This window comes from Eubalaena glacialis, chromosome 6 (genome assembly GCF_028564815.1).
Source record: "Eubalaena glacialis isolate mEubGla1 chromosome 6, mEubGla1.1.hap2.+ XY, whole genome shotgun sequence".
NCBI classification, from domain to species: Eukaryota; Metazoa; Chordata; class Mammalia; order Artiodactyla; family Balaenidae; genus Eubalaena; species Eubalaena glacialis.
The window spans coordinates 50061973-50085726 of record NC_083721.1 but is presented as its reverse complement, the minus strand read 5'-3'; the positions used below and the strand labels follow the sequence as shown (position 1 = coordinate 50085726).

Genomic DNA, 23754 nt, shown 5'->3' with positions numbered 1-23754 from the left:
TCCTGTGGTTGTATGTTATCATTTGAAGAACATGGAAATACTTCATTATATTTTTGCAATGTTTTTTGAGTCTGAAATTTTTTCAAAATGAAAAGTTAAAAAAAATTAAAAAGAAGTACCTTCATCTCATCAGGGAAGTAACTTGAACAATCCCTCCACAATATATCAAGCTAACCTTGATTATTAGAGTTAAGAAAAAAACATCTGAAATTCATAGCCTTCATTTGTAATTAGTCTAACTAGAAATGAACCTTAATTTTAAAATGTAGTTCAACCTTTTCATTTACTAACACCTGACCTATAGGGCAGCAGCATTATAAACATTAAGAAAATATTCAGAGATAATGGATGACAGACACAAGTAAGAGAATACCTTCTAACACTTAAGGATTTTCAAAGGTATGCCTCAGCAGGATTTTCTACAGCACATAATAGATGATACTTCGGCAGTAGAGGAAAGGGAGGATTTGGATTAGGTCTTTTTCTAACCTGAGATACTGTAATGTTCTAGAACTATGTGCTAAGTTAGGTAGACTCCAAAGAGCAATTTAAAATCTCCCATTACTCTGGCCAACAATCTGGGCAAGAGCATCAATAACATCTGTCTCTTCTTTGCTTAAAACAAACCCAGCAACAATTAAGTGTAACAGAAAATAAGAACACTGATAGAGTTTGACAAATTTATTGGTATTTTAGTAAAGACATTCATCTCAGTCGTTTTGGGATATTATTTCAACATAAACATTAAAATGAACAAAAATGGGAAGTTTGCCTACTTTAAAGCAAGTTAAATTCATGTATCTTGATATAATTAAACCATGTAAGTAAGAACTAATCGTTCTATATACATTTCCATTGTTTTACTTGGGGCTTACTCTAAACTCAAATGCAAGTGAACAAAGTATTAGGAATATATACAGGCTGCTTCTCTGGAGTTATTACCTATTAAAAGAGCTCAGCGAGTAGTTATCACCAATTAAACAGTCTGAAGCTGCCTCCAAATCTAACATTGTAAGAGTTTTCAAAGAAATCATTATACTATATGTTTCTTTTATGTGTGACTATGCTTTTAAAGATGTGTTTAACTGTCACATTAAAAAAAGAATTCATATACAAAAATACAAAATAAACACAATCCTACAACACAAAGATTAACAAAGTATATGTGGTCAAAGATTCCATAAAATATGTTTAAAGATGCATTTTCTTTCCTTTTATTTTCAGTATCTAAAATGTGCTTTTGAGAGGCCACTGGTTAATATGTGTACAGTTAAAAGAAACCATATTATTGTGCTAAATAAGAATTCCTGTAATAAGTTCAAATCAAATTGGATTTCACAAGTTAGTAACATAAAATGCTTTGATAAAGTTACAGAAAGTGCATCTTTCTTATTTTCCATCTTCATACAATGTTGCCTTTTTTTTTGGTGTTTATATCCTTTAAAAAATAAGAACAGCCAAATATTTTACTATTATGTACACTTAAATTTTTGGTGGTGGTTTGTTATTTTAAAAGAAACAGCTTCCTTATGATTTGCCTGAAGATCTGGTGGAAATGCTTACAGGAACTAGCTAATAACAAAAATCAAGAGAAGCACATTCAAAATACTGATTTACTTTGGTAGCAAATGGTTGTTCTTTGAAGACTATCAAAGGTAGACAAGACCCTCTAAAGTGAAGTGGGCTATTTTAAATACTCAACAGTTTACATAAAATTTTAAAATGTTCTTTTTAAAGAGCTAAGCATCTGTATCCACTGATAGCAATGCAATAACTAGTTTATGATGATTCGAAACAAAACAAATGCCCATTAGGAAAAAAAAAGCTGTATTTTAATTTTTATCTAATTTACTTTCTCAGTCAATAGTCCAGCAACATTTTCCTCCCAATACAATACTCCCTTCTCTATAAGGCTGTTCCTGGGAGCCAGACTTTAGGTTATCAAGGGAGTTAAGTTAGAGAGTAACTGCCTACAGTTTAAATAGACAACTTTTTGCTTCCCTCTTAATGTGCTAGTAGTTGTGTCTAAAAAAATACGCAATTCTTAGAAAGGTACCATTTCTGATTTTTTTAATCATCTATAACCTTTGGAAACTAATCACATGAAACTACAAAATTAGCAAATGTCTTGAAATCTGTATATAAAACATAAATTACCTCTAATTTCAAATTCTCATTTATTAGTGTACCACTCAATCTTAAAAAAAGAAAAAGAAAAAAAAAAGGCGGCTCCAAAGATAGTCTTATACCATTCTTTAAAAAAGGAAACTGTTCCTTTTAACTTTACACCCACCCCATACCCCAATTTCAAAACACATCATTTAATTGTCTTGGTCATGGACATTTCCAAGATGAGATTTTATATTTCGCTCCCATAGCTTCTGGTTATCAGAAAACCCATGCTTTCCTTTATTGAAGGAATTTGGTCCTGCTGATGTTGGTGTATCCCTGTGTTAAAAGAAAGGAAACTTATTTAAAATGTTATATAATGACTTTCGGGCCATGTTTTTAACTCATTCAAAACACATTTGTTTAGCACCTATTATAAATGCAGGCCAAACATCAGAAGCCTCTACAGATCTTTTTAAAAATACCCTTTACACAGACCCTGTCCTAAAATTTCAGATTCAGTAGGCCTGAGGAGGAGCCAGGTAAATCTGTAGTTTTAACAAATATTTAAGGTGATTCTGATACGCGGCAACCACTATAGTTTTAAAAACCGTTGCCTGTAACCCATTAACAGGGTCATTAAATCAATTTGGTGGTGGCTTGCCATCAGCATTTATAAAAAATGAAACAGAAGATGTCATTTTATGAACTTCTGTTTCAATTTTAAATGTTTAGATATATGAAGATATATGTATCCTGGGTGTTTAGATTTGGTTATAATGCCAGATGTATTTCTTACTTTAGGTCCCAGTCCGAAAGGGAGGCAGGCAGACAGCCACTGGGACAGTTCCCGTTTGAATCATAGATGAAGTCTGAAGACTGATGCTTGAAGACTCAGCACTTAATTCTTTGGGATAATATATACATTTGGTAGAAGTGGGGATATAGTATAGGTTGTTTTGAAGTCCAGCTTTCTTATTAGCCTCTAAGTTATCCATTTATGCATACAAAGACAGGAAACTGAACATTGTGTTAACGTGAAATTAATGTTATTTCCACAATGACAGAAACAATGGAGGAAAATTTTTAAATGTTTTTGTCTTCTTTTTATATTTGGCATCTAAATTACTAAGGAAAATGGGACACATACAATCAAGATTAAGTGGTGGGAATATCTTAAGTGAGGTGAGTGAAAGCCATTTTTTTATACCTGAAAAAAACTTTTAATTTAAATTTTATATCAGAAACATTTCTCATAACTGTTTATTTGAAAAAATTTAGATTACATGTATCTGAAAAAAAATGGCATTAAGTTGTTATTTTTTCTTAAAATACTAATTTTCTTTTACCAGGAGAGTAATCTCAGAAAACAAAACTCTTTTGCCCAAATATGCAAGAAAAGCTTGAACACTAATAGATTATGTGCAATTTGCAATTTATTCTTGCTCTTAATTCACTATAATTTTCTACAATATTATACAAAAATTATAATACCTTCCAATATTCTTCATCCTCATCTTTGCTTCTGGAGGCATTTCCTCTGGTTCACTCTGGAGAAAAAAGTAAGATAGAAACAGAGATGACTGCATGTAGATAGAGCTGACCCTTGAACAATGCAGGAGGATTAGGGGCACTGCCTCCACAGCGCCACAGTCAAAACCCCGTGTGTAACTTTACAGTTGACCCTCCATAGCCACGGTTCCACATCTGAGGATTAAACCAACCTTGGGATAGTGTAGTACTGTAGCACGTTACTGAAAAAAATCTGTGTATAAATAGGCCTGTGAAGTTCAAACCTGTGTTGGTCAAGGGTCAACTATATTAAAATCACTTGATTACCAATAATGCTAAATTTTATATCTAAGTCTGAAATTTTGGTGAAAGGAGAAAATCATTTATCTTAACTACATTAAAAAAAACCCTCATGCTTCTAGTGTGCTGATTCTGCATAAAGAAAAAAAATCTGGTAAATACTTGATATTCTAGGGACTTCCCTGCCAGTCCAGTGGTTAAGAATTCCGTGCTTCCATTGTAGGGGGCGTGAGTTCGATCCCTGGTTGGGGAACTAAGATCCCGCATGCCGTGCAGCGTGGCCAAAAAACAAACCAACAAAACACAAGAACAAAAAAACCCCCCAAAACAAAAACAAAACCCCCCAAAAAACTTGATATTCTAGAACTAAAACTATTTGTTTACTATAAGCTACACGTTGTGTTAAATGCTTTAATATGCACTATCTTTGAAAACCCTAACAATCCTACAAGGTGGGTATGAGTATCATCGTTCACATTTTGTAGGTAAGGTAAACAAGGTTAACTTGTCCCAAAACAGCTAGATGCCAAAGCAAAGGCTCTTAACCATTTTACTGTATTGCTCCTTCTCAAACATGTCTCCTTTACTGAAAAGACATCTTGAAAGCTCATTCTCTACTACTTTTCCATAGTTACAGCTTGTGAAAAGATATATGACAAGTGTCTTTTAGATGTTTTTAAGTATAAATGTTACTGATGAGCTAAATATTATTTTTTACACAGTCATCTGCAAGATCCAGCTTAAAGGGATTTCTACTGATCAAATCTGGGAAAATTTGAGCATTATAACCTGTTAAATAGAGCCTACACTTATAAAAGCTCTTCCTTACTGTAAGAGACAATTAATAAACATAGAAGGGATAAAAGAATGAAAAAAAATCACCATTCGGCAAACATCATAATAGTTGATTCTGGTAAGAATCATCAATGAATGTTAACACTCATGAGTGAACACTTAAGAAATTATGTATTTTCACATATTCTTTTTTTAAATTTTAGTTATTTATTTTTGGCTGCGTTGGGTCTTCATTGCTGTGCGCGGGCTTTCTCTAGTTGCAGCGAGCGGGGGTTACTCTTCATTGAGGCGCACGGGATTCTCATCGAGGTGGCTTCTCTTGTTGTGGAGCATGGGCTCTAGGCATGTGGGCTTCAGTAGTTGCGGCACGTGGGCTTCAGTAGTTGCGGCACGTGGGCTCAGTAGTTGTGGCACACGGGCTTAGTTGCTCCGTGGCATGTGGGATCTTCTCGGACCAGGGCTCAAACCCGTGTCCCCTGCATTGGCAGGCGGATGCTTAACCACTGTGCCACCTGGGAAGTCCCCTTCACATATTCTTAAAACATATCCCCACAAGATAAATTTTAATTATAAAAGATAAAACAGTAATTTGACAGTAGAGAAATCTGGCAGACGTCACTTTAATGATCAAAGTTAACATTGCCAGTAATGGGATATACTGACAACATGTGCTCCTGATATGATGCATTGAGAACTTGGCATCACTTCTGTGGTACGCCTGCCAAAAGGAATGTGAATCTAATCATAAGGGAACATCAGACAAATCCAAACTGAGGGACGTTCTACAAACTAACTGGCCTGAACTCTTCAAAAATGTTAATGCCATGAAATACGCAGAAAAACCCAGGAGTTGTCCAAATTAAAAGAGACTAAAGAGATACAACTGAAAAAGTATTTTTAAATTTCAAAATTAACTAAATGAACACACTCTTTGTACAATATATTTCAGGCTTAGATATATATCCAAGGTTAATTAATATGTTCTGCAGAAAAAGGAAGAACCAGATGAAAATTTTATTTCCTTTTTTTTTTTTTTTGGCCACGCTGCGTGTCATGCGGGATCTTAGTTCCCTGACCAGGGATCAAACCGGTGCCCCCTGCAGTGGAAGTGCAGAGTCTTAACCACAGGACTGCCGGGGAAGTCCCAGATGAAGATTTTAGATGCATGTGTTCTTTTACCTATGAGACAAGTTTATCCCTACCAATCATTACCATCTTATAGCAGAAAGAGTGTTGTCTGAACCTGTCTAAAATTTCTTTAAAAACAGGGAAAACAGGGGGCTTCCCTGGTGGCGCAGTGGTTGAGAATCTGCCTGCCAGTGCAGGGGACACGGGTTCGAGCCCTGGTCTGGGAAGATCCCACATGCCGCGGAGCGATTATGCCCGTGAGCCACAATTGCTGAGCCTGCGCGTCTGGAGCCTGTGCTTCGCAACAAGAGAGGCCGCGATAGTGAGAGGCCCGCGCACCGCGATGAAGAGTGGCCCCCACTTGCCGCAACTAGAGAAAGCCCTCGCACAGAAACGAGGACCCAACACAGCCATAAATAAATAAATAAATAAATAAATAAATAAATAATTTTTTTTAAAAAACAGGGAAAACAGTAAGGTATGATGCAAAGAACATAGGACAAGAAACCAGAAAGCTCAGTTCTAGTTCAACACTTGTGCACAATACTTATGCACACTTAATTTCTCCATTTGGAAAATAAGAATAACCATATCACACAATTCACAAGGATATATGGAGGATAAAATAAAGTTGTGCGAAAAGATTCAAATTGTTAGGCATTCAAAGCAAGCCACTACTATTATGTAGGTGCTATTTCCAGCCTCTCTACTTCTGCACATGTTGTCCCCTTCTTCCTACATTGTCCTTTCCTGATTAACAATCTGTACAAACCAAAATGCTACCTAATCTCTCTCTTTTTAAAAATTAATTAATTAATTAATTAATTTTTGGCTGCATTGGATTTTCATTGCTGCAAGTGGGCTTTCTCTAGTTGCGGCGAGCAGGGGATACTCTTTGTTGTGGTGCGCAGGCTTCTCATTGCAGTGGCTTCTCTTGTTGCAGAGCACAGGCTCTAGGTGCACAGGCTTCAGTAGCTGTGGCTCACGGGTTCTAGAGTGCAGGCTCAATAGTTGTGGCGCACGGGCTTAGTTGCTCCGCGGCATGTGGGATCTTTCCGGACCAGGGCTTGAACCCGTGTCCCCTGCACTGGCAGGCGGATTCTTTACCACTGCGCCACTCTGGAACATATACATATTGACTAGATCTTTTGGCAGAATCACCTGCACTATTGTTATTCCTCATGGGGATACAGGAAGAAAGCACTATAGCTGCCTTTTAAAGCTGAACACATGCATAATGTCTCACTGAAGACTCCAACTATAAAAATTATTGAAGACAGCAGTATTGAATTTTTCTTTTTTTGGATCCTACATATTTCATAGCACATATATATATTATTACTACTAATAAGCATTTGTTGATTTGATTAAGTTCCTTGCCCCCCCTAAAGTCAATAATATTTTAAATAATCCCACAACCAAATTAAATAAATAAACAAATATCCAGATTTTGCAGATGTCATTTAAAAAAAAACAACTGTTCAGAGTTGCAAAAAAAGTTCACTAGTACCATTAGTACAACTTGACAATTTGCCACTAACATCTTTCTTAAAGAACTTCTTAAAGTAAAACAAACAAAACTAGGTATCAACTTACATCTTCATCTTCATTAAAAGCTGCTGCTACTGAAAGGGTTTTTGGAGCAAGAGTTGGAACGGTTTCCTTAGGTTTCTGAAGAAGAAACATTAAAAAGAGTATAATATAATGCTTACACAGGCTTATTTAATGATAAAAATAATTTATCTTCAAAGATTCAACTTTATGTTTTCATAGAAACATACAGTAAGGAACTAAGAACAAACATTGGAGAAATCTACTTTCTTTTTGAAAATGTGGGCTATCAATGGGTAGATTTTACTTTATTAATTATATGTCCATTTGTTTTCCTCCTGTAAAAGATTTTCTAGTTAGGGTCTATAATTTAATATCACTTAGCTAAAAGGTACCTGGTACAGGTAAGAGAAAATGAATATTAATACCTGCCCATAGTAACATTAAAATTAAGCACAGTGTGCCTTGAGAAAGACATGAAGACCCATCTTTCTCTACTAGCTAGCTGCCTACTGGACAGCGCCACTTAGAGCTCCCAGGGGTACTGCAGTGCTCTTTAAGTGCTCAAGCCAGAAAACCTTTTCTTCAACTTGCACATTTTATTGTAAGGTCCTGTTAACTAGATCTCTATTAAATAGACTTAAATCTCCCCCTGCCTTCCCAGCTTACTACCACAGTACCAACACTATGGCCCCTTAGCATTACTTGCCTGAACTGCTGTTAGAAATACCATCTCCCCACCTTCTGTGTTTATTTTCCTCTAATTCTCTATACTGGTACCAGAGTAATGCTTCTAAAATGCAAATCTGTTTAAGGCTCGAGACTCTTTATAATGATTCCATGGCTCCTCTAGAACCCAAAGAATAAAACCAAACTATATTATGGAGTACAAGTCCTTTATGATTTGGTCCTGTGGTCTTATTTGGGGGGCTTTCTATCCCTGCATTTGCCTACCAAACACTTCCTAACTATGAACAATTTCCTGAATGCATCATGTGGCTTCACATCTAAACTGCTTTTGCATAAGTCTTTTTTTTTTTTTTTTGGCTGTGCTGCACGGCTTGTAGGATCTTAGTTCCCCGACCAGGGATTGAACCCGGGCCCACGGCAGTGAAAGCACCAAGTCTTAACCACTGTACCACCACGGAATTCCCTGCATGAAACTCTTTTTATCTGAGATGTCCCTCTTTGCCTCTTGCCTGCACTTAAGCCAACTCTAGCATCACCTCACCAGTAAAATCTCTGAGCTGCTGAAACAAAATTAACCATCCCTTCTTGTATAACAGAAACACTTTTTATAAGCAATGTTTGTTTTTGAAGAAATAAAAATGTTCATTTGGAAATTATGCATAGTGACTCTAGAAACACCCTTTACTCTTAAAGATGTCACGTATTTGATGTTGTACATAAACATAAGACACAAGTAAGTATTTGCTGGTTGTTTGACTATCTTTTCACATCATATAATCAAGAGCAACAGTTTCAACTATTTTCATATCCTACACCTCACTTCGCCAAGATTATGTTTACACTTTGGTTTACTTTATGAAAAAAGGTTTTTTGTTTTCTAAAGATTAAAGTTTTACTGAATAGGCCTTTTCAAGCATAACCCTCCCAACTAAAATGATCAGCAATTACTAAATCACGTCAATGATTTAGCAAAAGTAGGGATATGGATATCTGATTTAGGAGGTGTGTTCAAGCACCGTAAAATCTATTATCAAGGGGAACACCTGTATGAGAAATGTACATGAGAACCACATGTTTAATGACTATCAAAAAAAGTAAATATCTATGCAGGTAGGCCTATGCAACTTTATAAAAAACACATTAAACCAAAAGAATCAGCTCAAATTGGGAGAAGAGTCATGAAGTAATGAAATTACAAGCTGAATGTCTTTTGTTCACACTAAATTTTTTAGAAAAAGGAAGAAAAGGAAAAAAGCAAAACAGCATAGGGTGGGAGTAGGGGTTTTGAGGAATGGTAGCTTTTTTAAAACTAGAAGTATAGCTCAAACACACTGACTCTAGTAGGAATCTGATCCATATCATATTTTTAAGATCTTTGAATGACATCTAATGAAGAAATCAAGCTGTATGCATCCAGGCAACTGAGCATTAATTTTCACAGAACAGACATGAACAAACAACTTAAAAGCAATTTTAGGATTATTCTCCTTACGCAAGAATGTAACCATTTTCTAAAGCCAATAGCAATACACTATTCAAGTAAGTTTCTTTTTCTTAAAGAAGAGATCTGTTTAGTTGAACCACATGAAATTAACACTTCTGTAGATCAGAAATAGTTACATCTCTAAACTTCATATGCTTCAATCTAATACTTCAAATACTTTCCAGATACTACAGGGTTAATAAGTATTAATTCAAGGTTTACATCTTAAAACAAGGAATCAAAAGTTGATCTGTAAAGGACTACTATCATAGATTATAATACTCAATGTCCATTTGTAGCTTCAAAGTAAGGTAATCAGGAAGCTCTTATTAAGCAATACCTTACTAACATTAATCTTTTAAAATACAAATAAATGATTTCTAGATATTATTTTTAATATCACTGAAATTAAAAGATAAGAAAATTAAACTGAAACTCTAAAAATATTTTTCAGAGGTTTTGCTCAACTTAGGAAATTCTAAGGTATTATTACTTTATAAATCATACAGTCCCTATAATAGTTGTTCCTTCTCATATTCCAAACCCTTTTTAAAAACAGCTTTGTTGAGTTATAATTCATCCAGACCTTTCTTGAATATAGAGCCACTAATTTCTTAAATACTTACATGTAATAAGTTCATGCACCAATGTATCTTTTTATACATCTTTGTATACTTAATTTATCATAATCCAATAAAAGCAGGTTTCGAAAACAAATTTTCAGACCCATTACAAATATAATATATAAAATAACAACTCACACTTGAGCCAAGTTTGATGGATATGGCTGAGGCTTTCTTTGTCATCTGACTACCTATGGCAAATCCAAACTTGGAGATCTTTGTAGGCTTTGTTGGGAGGTCTGCAGCTTCTTCTTCAGCTGATCGCTTCTCAGCGCTGCGACTGGAATTTTCCCCTCCATTACTGGAAGAAACAGTCTTAGTTTTCACAGGTTTTTCTGCTTCTTCTTCAGGTCCTGGTGAAGTCGAAACAACTTACCAAGATGAGCTATTTTTACTGAGCAGATTGATGGGAGCAGCAACCTCAAAAAGCATCGTTATAAGGAAGATACCTCTGCAGTTGTCACCTACTGAACCCAACAGTCTCTTCCACTGTTTGTTAGAGTATACAGCAGGAACTGAGATTGTGTGGCAGTAGAAGAGGCTCCCATGAATTAACTAGCATAAAATACAGAGCAATTTAAAATTATAAATATAGAGTTCACAAAAAGTAAGACCCTTCAACTAAACACTGTAAGTTGTACAATAATCTAGTTATTTGTGGAATTTTTTTTTTTTATAAATTAAGATCTATAAATTCTATACAAACTGGTTTGCTGGCAGTTAGTCACATCATAGGATAATACATTTGACTAATAAAAAGTCTAATATTCTTCAATAATGTACTACTAGTTATACAAAGTACCCTGTTATGAACAGCCCATTATTACCCAAACTACAGTGTTAGTACAGCCTGGAGTAATCTTCTTGAGTGATGTGTTCTTCGTGAACATTTCACACAATCTTTAGTCAGAAAGGAACTTCAAGGAAGACTTCAAGGTCATCCCCTCTTGAGTAACTGCATTCTACTCTCAAAGCTTGATTAACATCTGTTTAGGCTACTCTTAATATCAACAACTATATTTAGATTTATATATTATTTTTTCTCATGAAAGATGAGCTAATGATAACTTCAAACAGAAGGCATACATATGTAGATATGGAATGCAAGATGTCTTTCAGTAATTTTGCTTCTTTATATTAATAAATGAAATTAGTTCTCATCTTCAATATCTTAGGCCTGTAACACATGAAGGCTATTTAAAAACATATTGGGAGGTAAGGCAGAAGGCTGGCTGATTATTAAATATTTTACTTTCTTTCCCAAGTTTACCAATTTACTCTATAGAATGTATTCTGCTACACTGGATGAATAGTTTATGGAGAAAGAGAAGATTCTCTAAGGGATGGCCCTGACAACAGCTAAGAAAACATGACAAAAAGCTAGAATGGGTAGAAAAGGGGAAATCAAACAGACTGACAAGTAATGAATTAAAAGACAGGATGTTATATATCCCAATCTATATAGTTTTGGAATGATGGGGTAGCTAAATTAATAAGCACTTTGAACAGAACATTTTATTTTGTTTACAGGAAAATAAAACGAACTCTTTATTACCTTTAGACAAGAGGTGAAAGTTTTAATAACAATGTAGGAGAGAAATTAAGCAGGATTAGGTTTTGGGATTTCCCTAGGAAGCAAAGACAGCACTGGAATAGTTGTCTGAGGTGCCATTCACTTATTTAGATATAAAATTACAAAAGCACCTGAAGAATGTAAGATTGCTAGTCAATATTTGAAATTTAGAATTTAGAATTTCTTACAAAAAAGACAGTATTATGCAAACATTTTTTCAAAGTCTACTACTAAAAGCATTTATGCTAAATTTTATTCTGTATTCTATGTATAGTTTTAATCAAGTATGAATTTTACAGTAAAACCCAAACAGTAATAACTACTTCTTCTTTGTGACTGACACACAGCTAAAACTGGAAACTCATTGGCTCTACATATCAGAGCATATAGAAACACATAAAAAAGCCACTGGATTTACATATAGAAGCAATCTGTACACTAAAGGCACAAGTCTGTGTAAACACAAAGTCTGAAAAACATCAAAACAAATAGAATAAAGAACATTTAGTCTTGATTTTAGTGTAACTCTGCTCTTTGAACTGTGACTCAAGGGTTATAATTAGTCAAAATTTCTGGTTCTTTTAAAACCTATCTTTTCTTAATTCTAGGTCTCCTTTTACCCAGAAAATAATTCTGGAACAAAGAATCTAGAAAAATCAAAGCATAAATACGACAAAAAGTGAAAAACATAATTCTTACTATAACATTAATAACAAGAATCAAGTGCGACAACTAACTGAACTAGTATGTGCTAACACATGAAACACAATACTATCTGTCCAATCCTATGATGCTTAGGGAAGATTTCTATAGTGAATGCTCTAGAAAAATGTAGCATGAACAGGGGAGTTGGGAAAACTATTCTACCATTAATTAAGTAATCAACTGTCAGCAACTCAATTTTATTCACATCTGTGGTTCTGTCATCTGAAGAGGCAAACTATCAAGACCATTAAAGTGTTTTAAAGTCCATTAAGTGTTTTCCTTTAAATACAACATGTACTACTTTAGTTTGTATTAATTCTAAGCAAACAAAATGTGTAGATTAATGTGAAATCAAATTACACATGGTACTAGCATTTTTGGGGAGGAGAGGTGGGCCTTGGAGTACAAAGGTACCTTACTTTGAAAAAAATTACCCAATAAGTTTTAAGTCCATAAGGATACCCTTCATGACGCATTGGCATTCTGGTAACTTCTTCATCTGAAAAAAGGGTACATACCTATCTCTCTAACAGGACATATTCAAGAACCTCCTGGCACAATAAATGTCAATTTCATTAAAGTAGTTTTAGATAACCTAAAATAGCCTGAGGTGGGCATGATTACAATATGACTAGCTCTTCTCTAAAGCTTCTACTTATTTCAAGGAACTACAAAAATTTAACCAAAGGGAGGGAAAAAAAAATCTACCTAAAGCCTTACCCTTAATATTATCCCTTCTCTTTAAGGTGAGAGCAGGTAGTTCAAGTAAGTAGCTTCTCTTATTAACATAAATTCATGTTAACTATGTTAACGCATTAAAAAATACTTATATTTCCAACTTACTGGACTGTTCAATAGGAGTTAAAAATCAGAATAATCTCTAGGTAAGCCCCCCAAGACAAACTTGATACTGTTTTAAAACAGGGCCTATTTGCTGTAAAATTATCAATTTAGCAATATCCATGGTATGAATGTTTTAACTATGATTTCTTTGTACAATTTCATTAAAAATATCTGACATTCAAAAATGGTTTACATGTAACAGTAGTATTTTCTTTCAAAGGAAGGCACACCCAAGGCAAATTATGTAGACGTTATTAAGGGATATTACTTATTCTAAGTCACCAACAAGGAGACAATAATTTTTGATAGCAATTACCAAAGATAACTTTATATCACCCCTTCACAAAAATATGCTAAAGTAGAAACATCAATATTCACACTACAGAGCGAATTATCCCTAACTGAAAGGGTGGTGGACAAATTATATAGTGGAATGATGCTGACACTTAAGGTACATTTTTTTTGTTTTGTTTTGTTTTTTTTGGCCACCCGGCATGCCTTGTGGGATCTCAGTTCCCCAGTCAGGGATTGAGCCCCGGCCAGGGCAATGAAAGCCTGGAATCCTAACCACTAGGCCACCAGGGAACTCCCTTAAGGTACACTTTGGCTCACATTAAACACATCTCAGATACTCAGTCAAGACAGTTAGAAACCCATTCTAAAAGTTAAAAGGTAGTCTAAAAGTCAGATAAGATTCTTCAGGCTACAGATCTTTGTTTTTCCTCAAACTACTAATTTTTAAATGTAATTTTACTTGATAATTTCCAAGACAATTTTTGACGAAAAAAAATCGCTAAGGAGGTAGCACTAAATGGTTTAAACTGTTGTTTCATAAACTATTTTACTAGTAAAACAACAATAACAACAACAACAAAAAACAAGACGGGAGGAGAGTGAGAAGGGGGAAAGGAGTTTGGGCTCAACTAATGGCACCGTACGTGTTTTTTAAAAAGGAATTTCTGGGTCCAAAGTAACCGAACATTACACTTTTCTCAATTTTTGTTCCCAAGTTAAATTACATTAAACTTGTTAGGAGGTCCTAACAGTTGCCTTCATATACTATTAATCTTCTGTATTTTCTCATATTAAATACTTTCAGGGATAAGACGTGAAGAAGAGTTAAGAGTGTGGTACTTAAAACGTTCTAAAGACATTATGCTCAGCTCGCACGTGTTAAGTCACTAGCCTTGTGAGGACAAAGGGGCGGGAGGGCTGGAGAGATTACAGGATGTTTCTTTTCCTTAATGCACAAGACCCAAATTTAGAGGAGTGGAGGTGACAGAATAAAGATAGCTGTAACCTGAGTTTACATCGTAACAAAATACAGGAAGAGTCACACTAGCCTATTTAGCCACCTAAATATCTGGCGTGCAGTTAGCTGGCAACAGCCTAGCACAGAAAAGGCAGACAGTTCAAAGAAAGGCAACTAAACCGTAACCCTAGACCCGGCAGATTAAACCAGGAGGCAGGCAAAGGTATTCCTCTTTCCCTCCATCGCCTTGACCCATCCCATTACAGGATCAGAATTAGGCTTGAAAATAAAGAAAAAGGCCAGGGTAGTCCACCTCCTCAGTGAAAAGGGAGCAGCAAACTAACTCCTAAGTGTAACTGAGAGGCCGGCACCGTCGGAAACTCGGCCTGCGGCCAGTTCCTGCGGCCACTGCTCGGTGACTCGCACTGAGCGAGCGCCCGGGTGCGTTTTGTGTGACTACGTCCGCACCGCCCTCCTAGTCCCACCCCGAGTTCGGTCCCCCTTTCTGGGGCCCATCTCCCTTCTCTTCGGAAGCAGGGCCTCCGCTGGGGCCAGGAGGTGACGAACAGTGACCGGCTCTCCCCCGGCAAGGAGGCGATGTGGGCCCGGATGCCACCGGGCCGCACCGGGCGTGCCCAGGGCTTGTCTGGGCCCAGCACCTGGCCGGGTGAGCGCCAGATCCGCTCTTCTCGCCCCGGCCTACTCCCCCCACCCCGGGGAGCTCAAAGAAAGGCCCAGAGCATCCCACGTAGCCCGCGACGCTGGGGTTATGTTCACCTCCGTCGGCTCCAGCTCGCTGCGGCTTCTCAGGTTTCTCCTCTCCCGCCTTTCCGTCCGCCATTTTCCCCGCCGCGGCCTCCCCTGCAGCCACGCCAAGGACGTCACGGCCCCGCCCAGCAACCATTGAGCTTCGGAGCCCGCCTTGGAAGCGGCAGCCTAGAGCGGCCCTAGAGGGTGAAGGGCCTCTGGGAAACGGAAATGGATATGATATCATCGGCGAGCATCCTCTGACGGAAGGGCGGGGTAGGTTGAGCGGTCCGAGGACTGGTTAGGGACTTGACTAGAGATGGGTTAGATTTCTCATGGTTTGCTGACGGATTCAGGGAAGTGAGGGGAGGTGGGCTCATAACCCTGGAAACGTTGGTGAGCTCAGGTGAGGTTTCTGCAAACTGGCAGACCGAAGCTAGCCAGGCTCTTTCATTCTGTCTGGTTTGCTAGATCACGTGTACCCACTCAAAAAAAAAAAAGGACCGAATTCTTATTCCTACCTAAAAGCAAAATCAACGTTTATCGAGCGCCCTCTTGTGTCAGGCGCTATCTCATTTAATCCCCACAATAGTCCAATGCGGAATTGCCCTCCTTTAATTAGCTGTGAGAGTTGAGGCCAAAGAAAAATTTGTCTAAGGTCGCGTAGGCAAGTGGTAAAACTGATTTTTCTACAAGCTGCAATTTCTGTGTCAAGAGAAGTTAGTTTGTTACGTGAAGACCACAGTAGTTTCTGCCTTAGTTAGAAACCTTTAGTGTATCCCCAGAGTTTGCAGAATGAAGTCCAAGCGTTATATTGGGCCCCAGCCTAACTTTTCAGCTTCATCTTCGCTTTTTCTCTATATTTATACTGCCCTCTTGCTATACGGGGTCGATTCCTTGCCTAGGGAACTGTAGTTTCTGGGTTTGCAGTACAATATACAGTGAGTGTTACAGAAATTGGTCTTACGGAGTCAGAACTTGGGTTGGAATCCCTTTACTGGCTGAGTAAACCTTGAGGGTTTCTTACTGTCTACAGACCTATGCTTCCTTCTCTATAAAATAGAAATAATAATAGTACTTCCTCAAAGGGTGGTCCTGGGGATCAAATGAGATAATAAATTCCATATACCATTCTTTGATCATTGTATACTTCCCTCAATATGTGTTAAAAAGAAAAAAAAGTTCTCCCTAGGTGGCTCAAAAATTCCTTGACCACAGAGACCATTAAAAAAAATTTTTTTTTCTTCACAGCAGTTTGTATTGCACATTTCATATATGAAAGGTGCTGAGTATTTGTGAATGGATGACTCCTCAGGCTCCGAGTCTGGAGAGTGCAGAAAGAATCAAAGTGTGTTTCCCACGGCAGAAGCAGGGTGGTTTGCTGATACGGTGATTTGGTGATTTGAAGTCCCTGGTCCACCATCTATGACAGTATATGTAAAAGTGCCCAGCAAACTATTTTACATAGAATAGGTAATTCATGTTTGTTTTATTTTTCCTAGATGTGATCTTCAAAAGTTACTTAATTGCTGAGTCTCTTTTTTTTTGCCCGTACCAAGCGGCTTTCAGGGGTCTTAGTTCCCTGACTAGGGACTGAACTCAGGCCCTCTGCAGTGAAAGCGCGGAGTTCTAACCACTGGACCGCCAGGGAATTCCTGAGACTCTTACTTTTAATCATTTTTTAAATGGAGACATAGGGACTTGCCTGGTGGCACAGTGGATAAGACTCCATGCTCCCAATGCAGGGGGCCTGGGTTCCATCCCTGGTCAGGGAATGAGATCCCACATGCATGCTGCAACTAAGAGTTCACATGCCACAACTAAGGAGCCTACCTGCTGCAACTAAGGAGCCCATGAGCTGCAACTAAGGAGCCCCCTGCCACAAGTAAGGAGCCTGCAACTAAGACCCGGTGCAACCAAATAAATAAATAAATGGAGACAAACGTGATTTTTATTTGTAATTATGTATGTATTTACTTATATATGCTTTTTTTTTGAGTTTTTATGTGTATCCATTTATTGATTGCTGGGAATACAGCTTATTGAGGATACATGACATGATGCTTATACTTTTAAATGAGAAAAATGAAGTTTAGAGAGGTCACATACAACTATCCAGTTCCATATACCACACTGCAGAAGTTAAGGATGGAAGATATTAATCCATTCACTTGTCTGTTCCATGAGGTCATATTGTGCATATCTTGCTCACCATTGTTTCCCTAGGACCTAGATTATACCAGTTTTCAACAAATATCAATTGAAGAAGTGATGAATGCAAGCTTCAGTAACCCCCAGCAAATGGGTTAATGGATGAAAAGGCAGTGGAGTGCAGGGCAAAGAGCAGCAGCATTGATTACATCAGACAAAACCGAATTTAGATTATAACCCTGCCATTTGCTAATCTGTGAGTCTGAACGGATAAGGTAATCTTACTGAATATATTTTAACTATAAAAATGTACTAATACTTATAGGGTTACTGAGAGGAATAAGTGTGATAATACAGGTAAAATTTGTAATACAGTGCCTGGCTTGTGGCCGGCACTTGCTTAATAGTAGCTATTGTTTGCAGTCTCTAAAGAGCTATTCAAATAATGAGTAAACAAGCTGAAAATGGAGAGTAATATAGACAACTATTATTATAACTTATGTAGGTTTTAAAAAAATTATTTATTTTTGGCTGCGTTGGGTCTTCATTGCTGTGCACGGACTTTCTCTAGTTGTGGCGAGTGGGGGCTACTCTTCGTTGCTGTGCGCAGGCTTCTCGTTGCGGTGGCTTCTCGTTGCGGTGGCTTCTCGTTGCAGAGTATGGGCTCTAGGCGTGCGGGCTTCAGTAGTTGTGGCACATGGGCTCATTAGTTGTGGCTCACGGGCTCTAAAGCGCAGGCTCAGTAGTGGTGCACGGGCTTAGTTGCTCCACAGCATGTGGGATCTTCCCAGACCAGGGCTCGAACTGTGTCCCCTGCATTGGCAGGCAGAGTCTTAACCACTGCGCCACCAGGGAAGTTTCTATTATTGTAATTTAAATGTGTAATTTGTGAGGTGATAGTTATAATATCCAATATATATTTATACTTACTATATGCCAAGCATAGTCTGCAATTTTTTTAACATGAAATCAAGTACATTAAATCATCACCCTATGAATTAAGTGCTACAATTACTTTATTTTTATAGAAGAGGAAACTGGGACACTGAAAAGATAAGTAAGAGGTGGAGCCGAGCCTGGAATTCAGGCACAGAGCTACAACAAATTAGAAAGGAAAAGTGACTAATCATGGTTTCACTAACCTTGTTTTTGTTTTTTAACTTTCAAATTTCTTTACAGCCCAAATGAAGATGAAAACATATTTCTATTCATCCAAGTAATCCAAAACACTCATTCACTGGTTAGATCAGGGTTGGCCCCATGACCCTGTAATATTAAATTACCCAGTTGGGCTGGAGCTATCTGATGTTGTACCATGAAATACAGAAACAGCATTGCACTGGGTGTCAAGTGACAGCAGCTCATGGGCTTTGTTTTGTGTGTGTGTGTGTGCGCTTACATTTTTTAATTTTAATTTTTATTTAATTTTTATTTTTTTTCAAATTCTTTTCTAATTTATCACTAACCTTGGTTCTTAATTCAGCCTGTAATCCCATTATATTTCCCTATACCATTCTCAAGATTTAGTATACATCAGAATCATCTTTTTTTGGCTGCGTTGGGTCTTCGTTGCCGTTCGCGGACTTTTTCTAGTTGCAGCAAGCGGAGGCTACTTACTCTTTGTTGCGGTGCGCGGGTTTCTCATTGCGGTGGTTTCTCTTGTTGCGGAGCACGGGCTCTAGGCGCGCGGGCTTCAGTAGTTGCAACATGCAGGCTCAACAGTTGCGGCACGCGGGCCCTAGAGGGCAGGGCTTCGATAGTCGTGGTGCATGGGCTCAGTAGTGGTGGCACACGGGCTCTAGGGTGCTCAGGCTTCAGTAGTTGTGGAGCATGGGCTTAGTTGCTCTGCGGCATGTGGGATCTTCCTGGACCAGGGATCGAACCTGAGTCCCCTGCATTGGTAGGCGGATTCTTAACCACTGTGCCACCAGGGATGTCCCTGAAAGGCTTCTTAAAACAGTTAAAACTGTGGTGCCACGAACAGAGTTTTTGATTCAGTAGACTCAGTGGGTGGGGCCCCCAAATTTACATTTCTAACTAGTTCGCAAATGATGAGGCTGCTAGTCTGGGGACCACACTTTGAGAACCATGACCCTAATTCACTCACTTTCCTAGACTATTTCCCACTTTCTCTGCCCTCCCCTCAATTGATGACTTTGATTCTTATTTTCAGTAAGAAAATAATAGAAATCAAAACAGAACTTCTGTATATTCTCACCATATCTGTGGTGTGGTACCTGCATTTGTACGTAGATTTTCTGTCTTCTTTTCTGTTACTAATGCAGTAAATCCCATCTTTCTTGCTTATATAAGGTCTCACTCCACTGTTTTATCAGATCCTCCCCACCCCGCCAACTACTGGATCATTTCCAACAGCAAACATACATGCTTTATATCTCCCATATCTACAAAACTATAGCAAAATTAAAAACTCTTCTCTTGATCTCATAACTCCCTCTAGCTCCTTATTACTATTCCCCTTCATATAGTAACTCTTTAAAAGGATTGTTTATACTCATTGTCTCCAATATCTCTTTGGTATTTGGTACCTACTCTGCTACCACCCTGGTCCAACTCACTATTATCTTTCACCTTTGTTTCTGCAGTAGCCTCCTAGCTGGTCCCTCTCTTCTCGTCTCAATACAGCAGCCAAAGTGACCCTTTTAAAATGAATCAGATTGATTGACTTAATAAATTTTAAGGTGCTTGTTATGTGCCAGGCACTGTACCAAGTCCTGGGGATACAGCAGTGAATAAGACAGAAAAGGGAGTTCCCTGGTGGCCTAGTGGTTAGGATTCTGGGCTTTCACTGACAAGACCCGGGTTCAATCCCTGGTTGGGGAACTGAGATCTTGCAAAAATTGACACAACATTGTAAATCAACTGTACTTCAACAACAAAAAAATTTTTTTACAGATTTCCCTGGTAGTTCATGGGTAAGACCCCACGCTCCCAATGCAGGGGGCCCAGGTTCGATCCCTGGTTGGGGAACTAGATCCCGCATGCATGCCGCAACTAAGAGTTCGCATGCCACAACTAAGAGTCCACATGCCACAGAGAAGATCCCGTGTGCTGCAACTAAGACGCGGTGCAGCCAAAATAAATGAAAAAGAAAGAAAGGAAAGAAAGGAAAGAAAGAAAGAAAGAAAGGAAAGAAAGAGTAGGCAATTTAAAAAAATGTTAAAAAGGACAGAAAAAAAATCCCTGCCCTCATGGAGCTTGCATTCTAGTCATCCTGTTAAAATATCAGGAACGTGTCACTTTTTTGCTCAAGACCATCTGATCTTCCCATCTTATTCAGAATAAAAACCAAGTCCTTACAATGAGAGGCTTACATGACAGACCCCTAGCTACTCCTCTGACCTCATCTTTATCTCTCTTTACCCACTCTGCTTCAGCTACATTAGCCTCCTTGTGTCTTGAACCCTCTCTCAGGGCCTTTGCACTCATTGTTCCCTTTACTGGAAATTCCCTTTCCTCGTATCGCCATAGCTCACTCTCACTTTCTTCAGGTCTTTGCTCAAATGTCATCTTATCAGTCTTTGTGCAAATTAGAAAAGGGATACCCTGTTATTGGGTGCAATCTTTTAAGCACTTGGCTTAAAGGCAGATAGTACCTGTGTATGAAGAAAACAGTGTTTCTTCTAGCAATCATGGCCCTGCACCAGAGTGCATGGCTTGGAGAGGGTTGTATGGGTGTTCTTGCACAGTGAGCAACCTACTTAGAAGACAGTCCCCAACCACCTTGTATAAAATAGTAATGCCTCCCCACTCCAGCAGTCCCCTTTCTCCCTTAACCTTCATATTATTACCATCTGACATTTTATATTATTTATGTCTTGTCTCCTTTCTGCCTGCAAGAATTTAATATCCATGAAGGCTGGGAATATTTTGTATTCCCACTGCTGTATCACCAACACCTAAAATGCTTCTGGGCACGTAGTAGGTACTCAATAAACATTTGCTGAATGAATGAATGGGCCAATGAGGAAGATAACCGCTGGACTGGGAAAAGTAAGACAATTGCTGTGATATGGAAATCAAGGAATAAGTTTTTCAAGGAGGGAAGAGTTCAGTGAGATATTCATGGTCTTTTTTAATTAGTAAAAAGTGGCCACTGAATCTGGCTGGAAACAATACAACTTATGTAAGCACAGATCACAGTTTTATCAAGCAGTACTCAAGCTGCACAGTTCGACATGGCAGCCACTAACTACATGTGACTATTAAGCACTTGAAGTGTGGTTCGTGCAACTGAAGAACTGAACTCAATGTTATTTAAGTTAAAACACCGAAGCAGTTAGCTTTTGTTAAACACAATTCTGTCGTTTTGGTAGGATTGCATTTTATTTTAACAATTGAAAATTTAGCATTCGTATATTTTTTCTTAAAATGAAAAGGTTTATTTAGAGAGATACACACTCCATAGTATGAGCTGTCTCAAAAGGCGAGAGGTGGCCCCAGGGCACGGGGTCATCTAGGAAAATGAGAGCAGTGCTGGGAGACACATACTCCACAGAGTATGGGCCATTTCAGAAGGCGAGAGTAGCCTAGTATGCATATTAAGATGTGCTATAGGGCTTCCCTGGTGGCGCAGTGGTTGAGAATCTGCCTGCTAATGCAGGGGACACGGGTTCGAGCCCTGGTCTGGGAAGATCCCACATGCCGCAGAGCAACTAGGCCCATGAGCCACAACTACTGAGCCTGCGCGTCTGGAGCCTGTGCTCCGCAACAAGAGAGGCCACGATAGTGAGAGGCCCCCGCTTGCTGCAACTAGAGAAAGCCCTCGCGCAGAAACAAAGACCCAAAACAGCCAAAAATAAATAAATAAATTAATTAAAATATTAAAAAAAAAAAGATGTGCTATAACCATTAAAATAGGACCAGATTTTGAATGCTTAGTTTGAAAAATTGAATACGAATGTAAAATCTCATTAGTTTTTAATAATGAATACAAATTGAAATAATAGTGTGGACATATCAGTTAAATATATTAAAATTAAGTTCACCTTTTATCTTTAACATGGCTACTGGGAATTTTAAAAGTACATACGTGGATTGCATTATATTTCTATTAACAGCAGTGGTGTAGAGGAAATGGAAACTGTGTTCTGAATACTTACTTGAAGGATCTGGCTTAGAAGTTGAACTGCGTAATACAGTAGGGATAATAGTAGCAAACAAAGACTTCTTTTTAAATTGTTTAATTATTAAAAGCTGGGAATTTGGTAGCATGTTTGAAAAGAGCAAAAGGAGAGAACTAGAAATGTTATTACATGAAAACATGTCGCTAATAGGTAAGAAGGGGAAGATGATTAGACCATAGGAAACAAAAGTTACCTTCAAAGAGAAAGAATACTATAGAATCAATTATTGGGTGTTTAAGATAAAGAGAAAAGCTGTTACTTCCTAATTCACGCCCAGGAAATCAGACCATCTAGTTTGGAGAAACTGAAGCAGTATCCGAGGTTCTGCTAACTTCCAAATTCAAAAAAATTTGTAAAATTAAAATCAGTATGAGCTCAAACTGTGGATGAGCTTGCCACTGTGATTCATCTACATAAGAGAGCAGCAGTCTTAGAAATCAGTTACTGCTTGGCTATTGCGAAGGAAAAAAATTAAGAAGAAAAATTCTAGTGTGGCATCACTGAAACACCTTAGCATATTGTTACACAGAAATACGAATGTATTCCTCAAAGGGACACATAACTTGCATATACTGTATTAGAAATTCTATACATTTTGAATATAGTCTGAATTAATTAGTTTATATTTACTTAGCACTTATGTGCCAGACACCATATTAAATGTTTTATATGAGTCAAGAACCATTTCTAATCTCCTTTTTATAGATGAGGAAAACTGAAATTTCAAGAGATTAATCAATGTAGGCAATGTCAGAACCCATAAGGGTGGAGCTGGAACCCAGAGAGCAGGGCTGGGACACAGGAGACTCGTGAGGTGCACTAGGAGCCTTGTTTGCCTTCCTCTAGTGCCAATCCTGTCAGGCAATCCTAATCCCTTTTTCTTAACCACTACGCTATTTTACTTTCCATGTATCTCAAGCAGTTCAAGTATTAGCACCTTGCTACTCAGTGGGGTCTTAAGAGTTGAAATTCATTCATAATGCACTTCTCATCAATTCTAAGTTTACACATCACCTTTTCAAGGCCTCTCCAGATCCCCTGAGTTTAGGTTAGGCATCTCGTGTTTTTCCATTGCATTTTGTACTCGCCTTACTATAGAGGGCATAATTTATAGGTTAAAGTCAGACAGACCTTTTGAATTCTGA

At 38.0% G+C, this 23754-nt stretch overlaps 1 protein-coding gene across 2 annotated transcripts; it reads right to left on the bottom strand.

Moving 5' to 3' along the window:
• Positions 1–691: 691 nt before the first annotated feature.
• Positions 692–15449, bottom strand: PCNP (PEST proteolytic signal containing nuclear protein). Of its 2 annotated transcripts, none has more exons than XM_061193030.1 (5): positions 15342–15449; positions 10330–10544; positions 7441–7515; positions 3604–3659; positions 692–2448 (listed from the first exon to the last, which is right to left on the bottom strand). In XM_061193030.1, exons 1-5 carry the CDS (start codon positions 15403–15405, stop codon positions 2322–2324), a joined length of 537 nt encoding a protein of 178 aa, XP_061049013.1. In that variant the 5' UTR covers positions 15406–15449; the 3' UTR covers positions 692–2321. The 2 variants fall into 2 exon arrangements, with proteins under 2 accessions (XP_061049013.1, XP_061049014.1); XM_061193031.1 differs by lacking the exon at positions 15342–15449 and adding an exon at positions 10568–10679 and having other exon boundaries at positions 10330–10492.
• Positions 15450–23754: the final 8305 nt, after the last annotated feature.

Excerpts from the sequence above, each read along its gene's own strand:
- PCNP (XM_061193030.1), bottom strand. The coding sequence starts at position 15,405 with ATGGCGGACGGAAAGGCGGGAGAGGAGAAACCTGAGAAGCCGCAGCGA. Across the intron at positions 3,660-7,440 it reads CTTTTAATGAAGATGAAGAT|AGTGAACCAGAGGAAATGCC; the intron begins GTAAGTTGATAC and ends TTTTTTCTCCAG. Across the intron at positions 2,449-3,603 it reads AGGATGAAGAATATTGGAAG|GGATACACCAACATCAGCAG; the intron begins GTATTATAATTT and ends CTTTTAACACAG.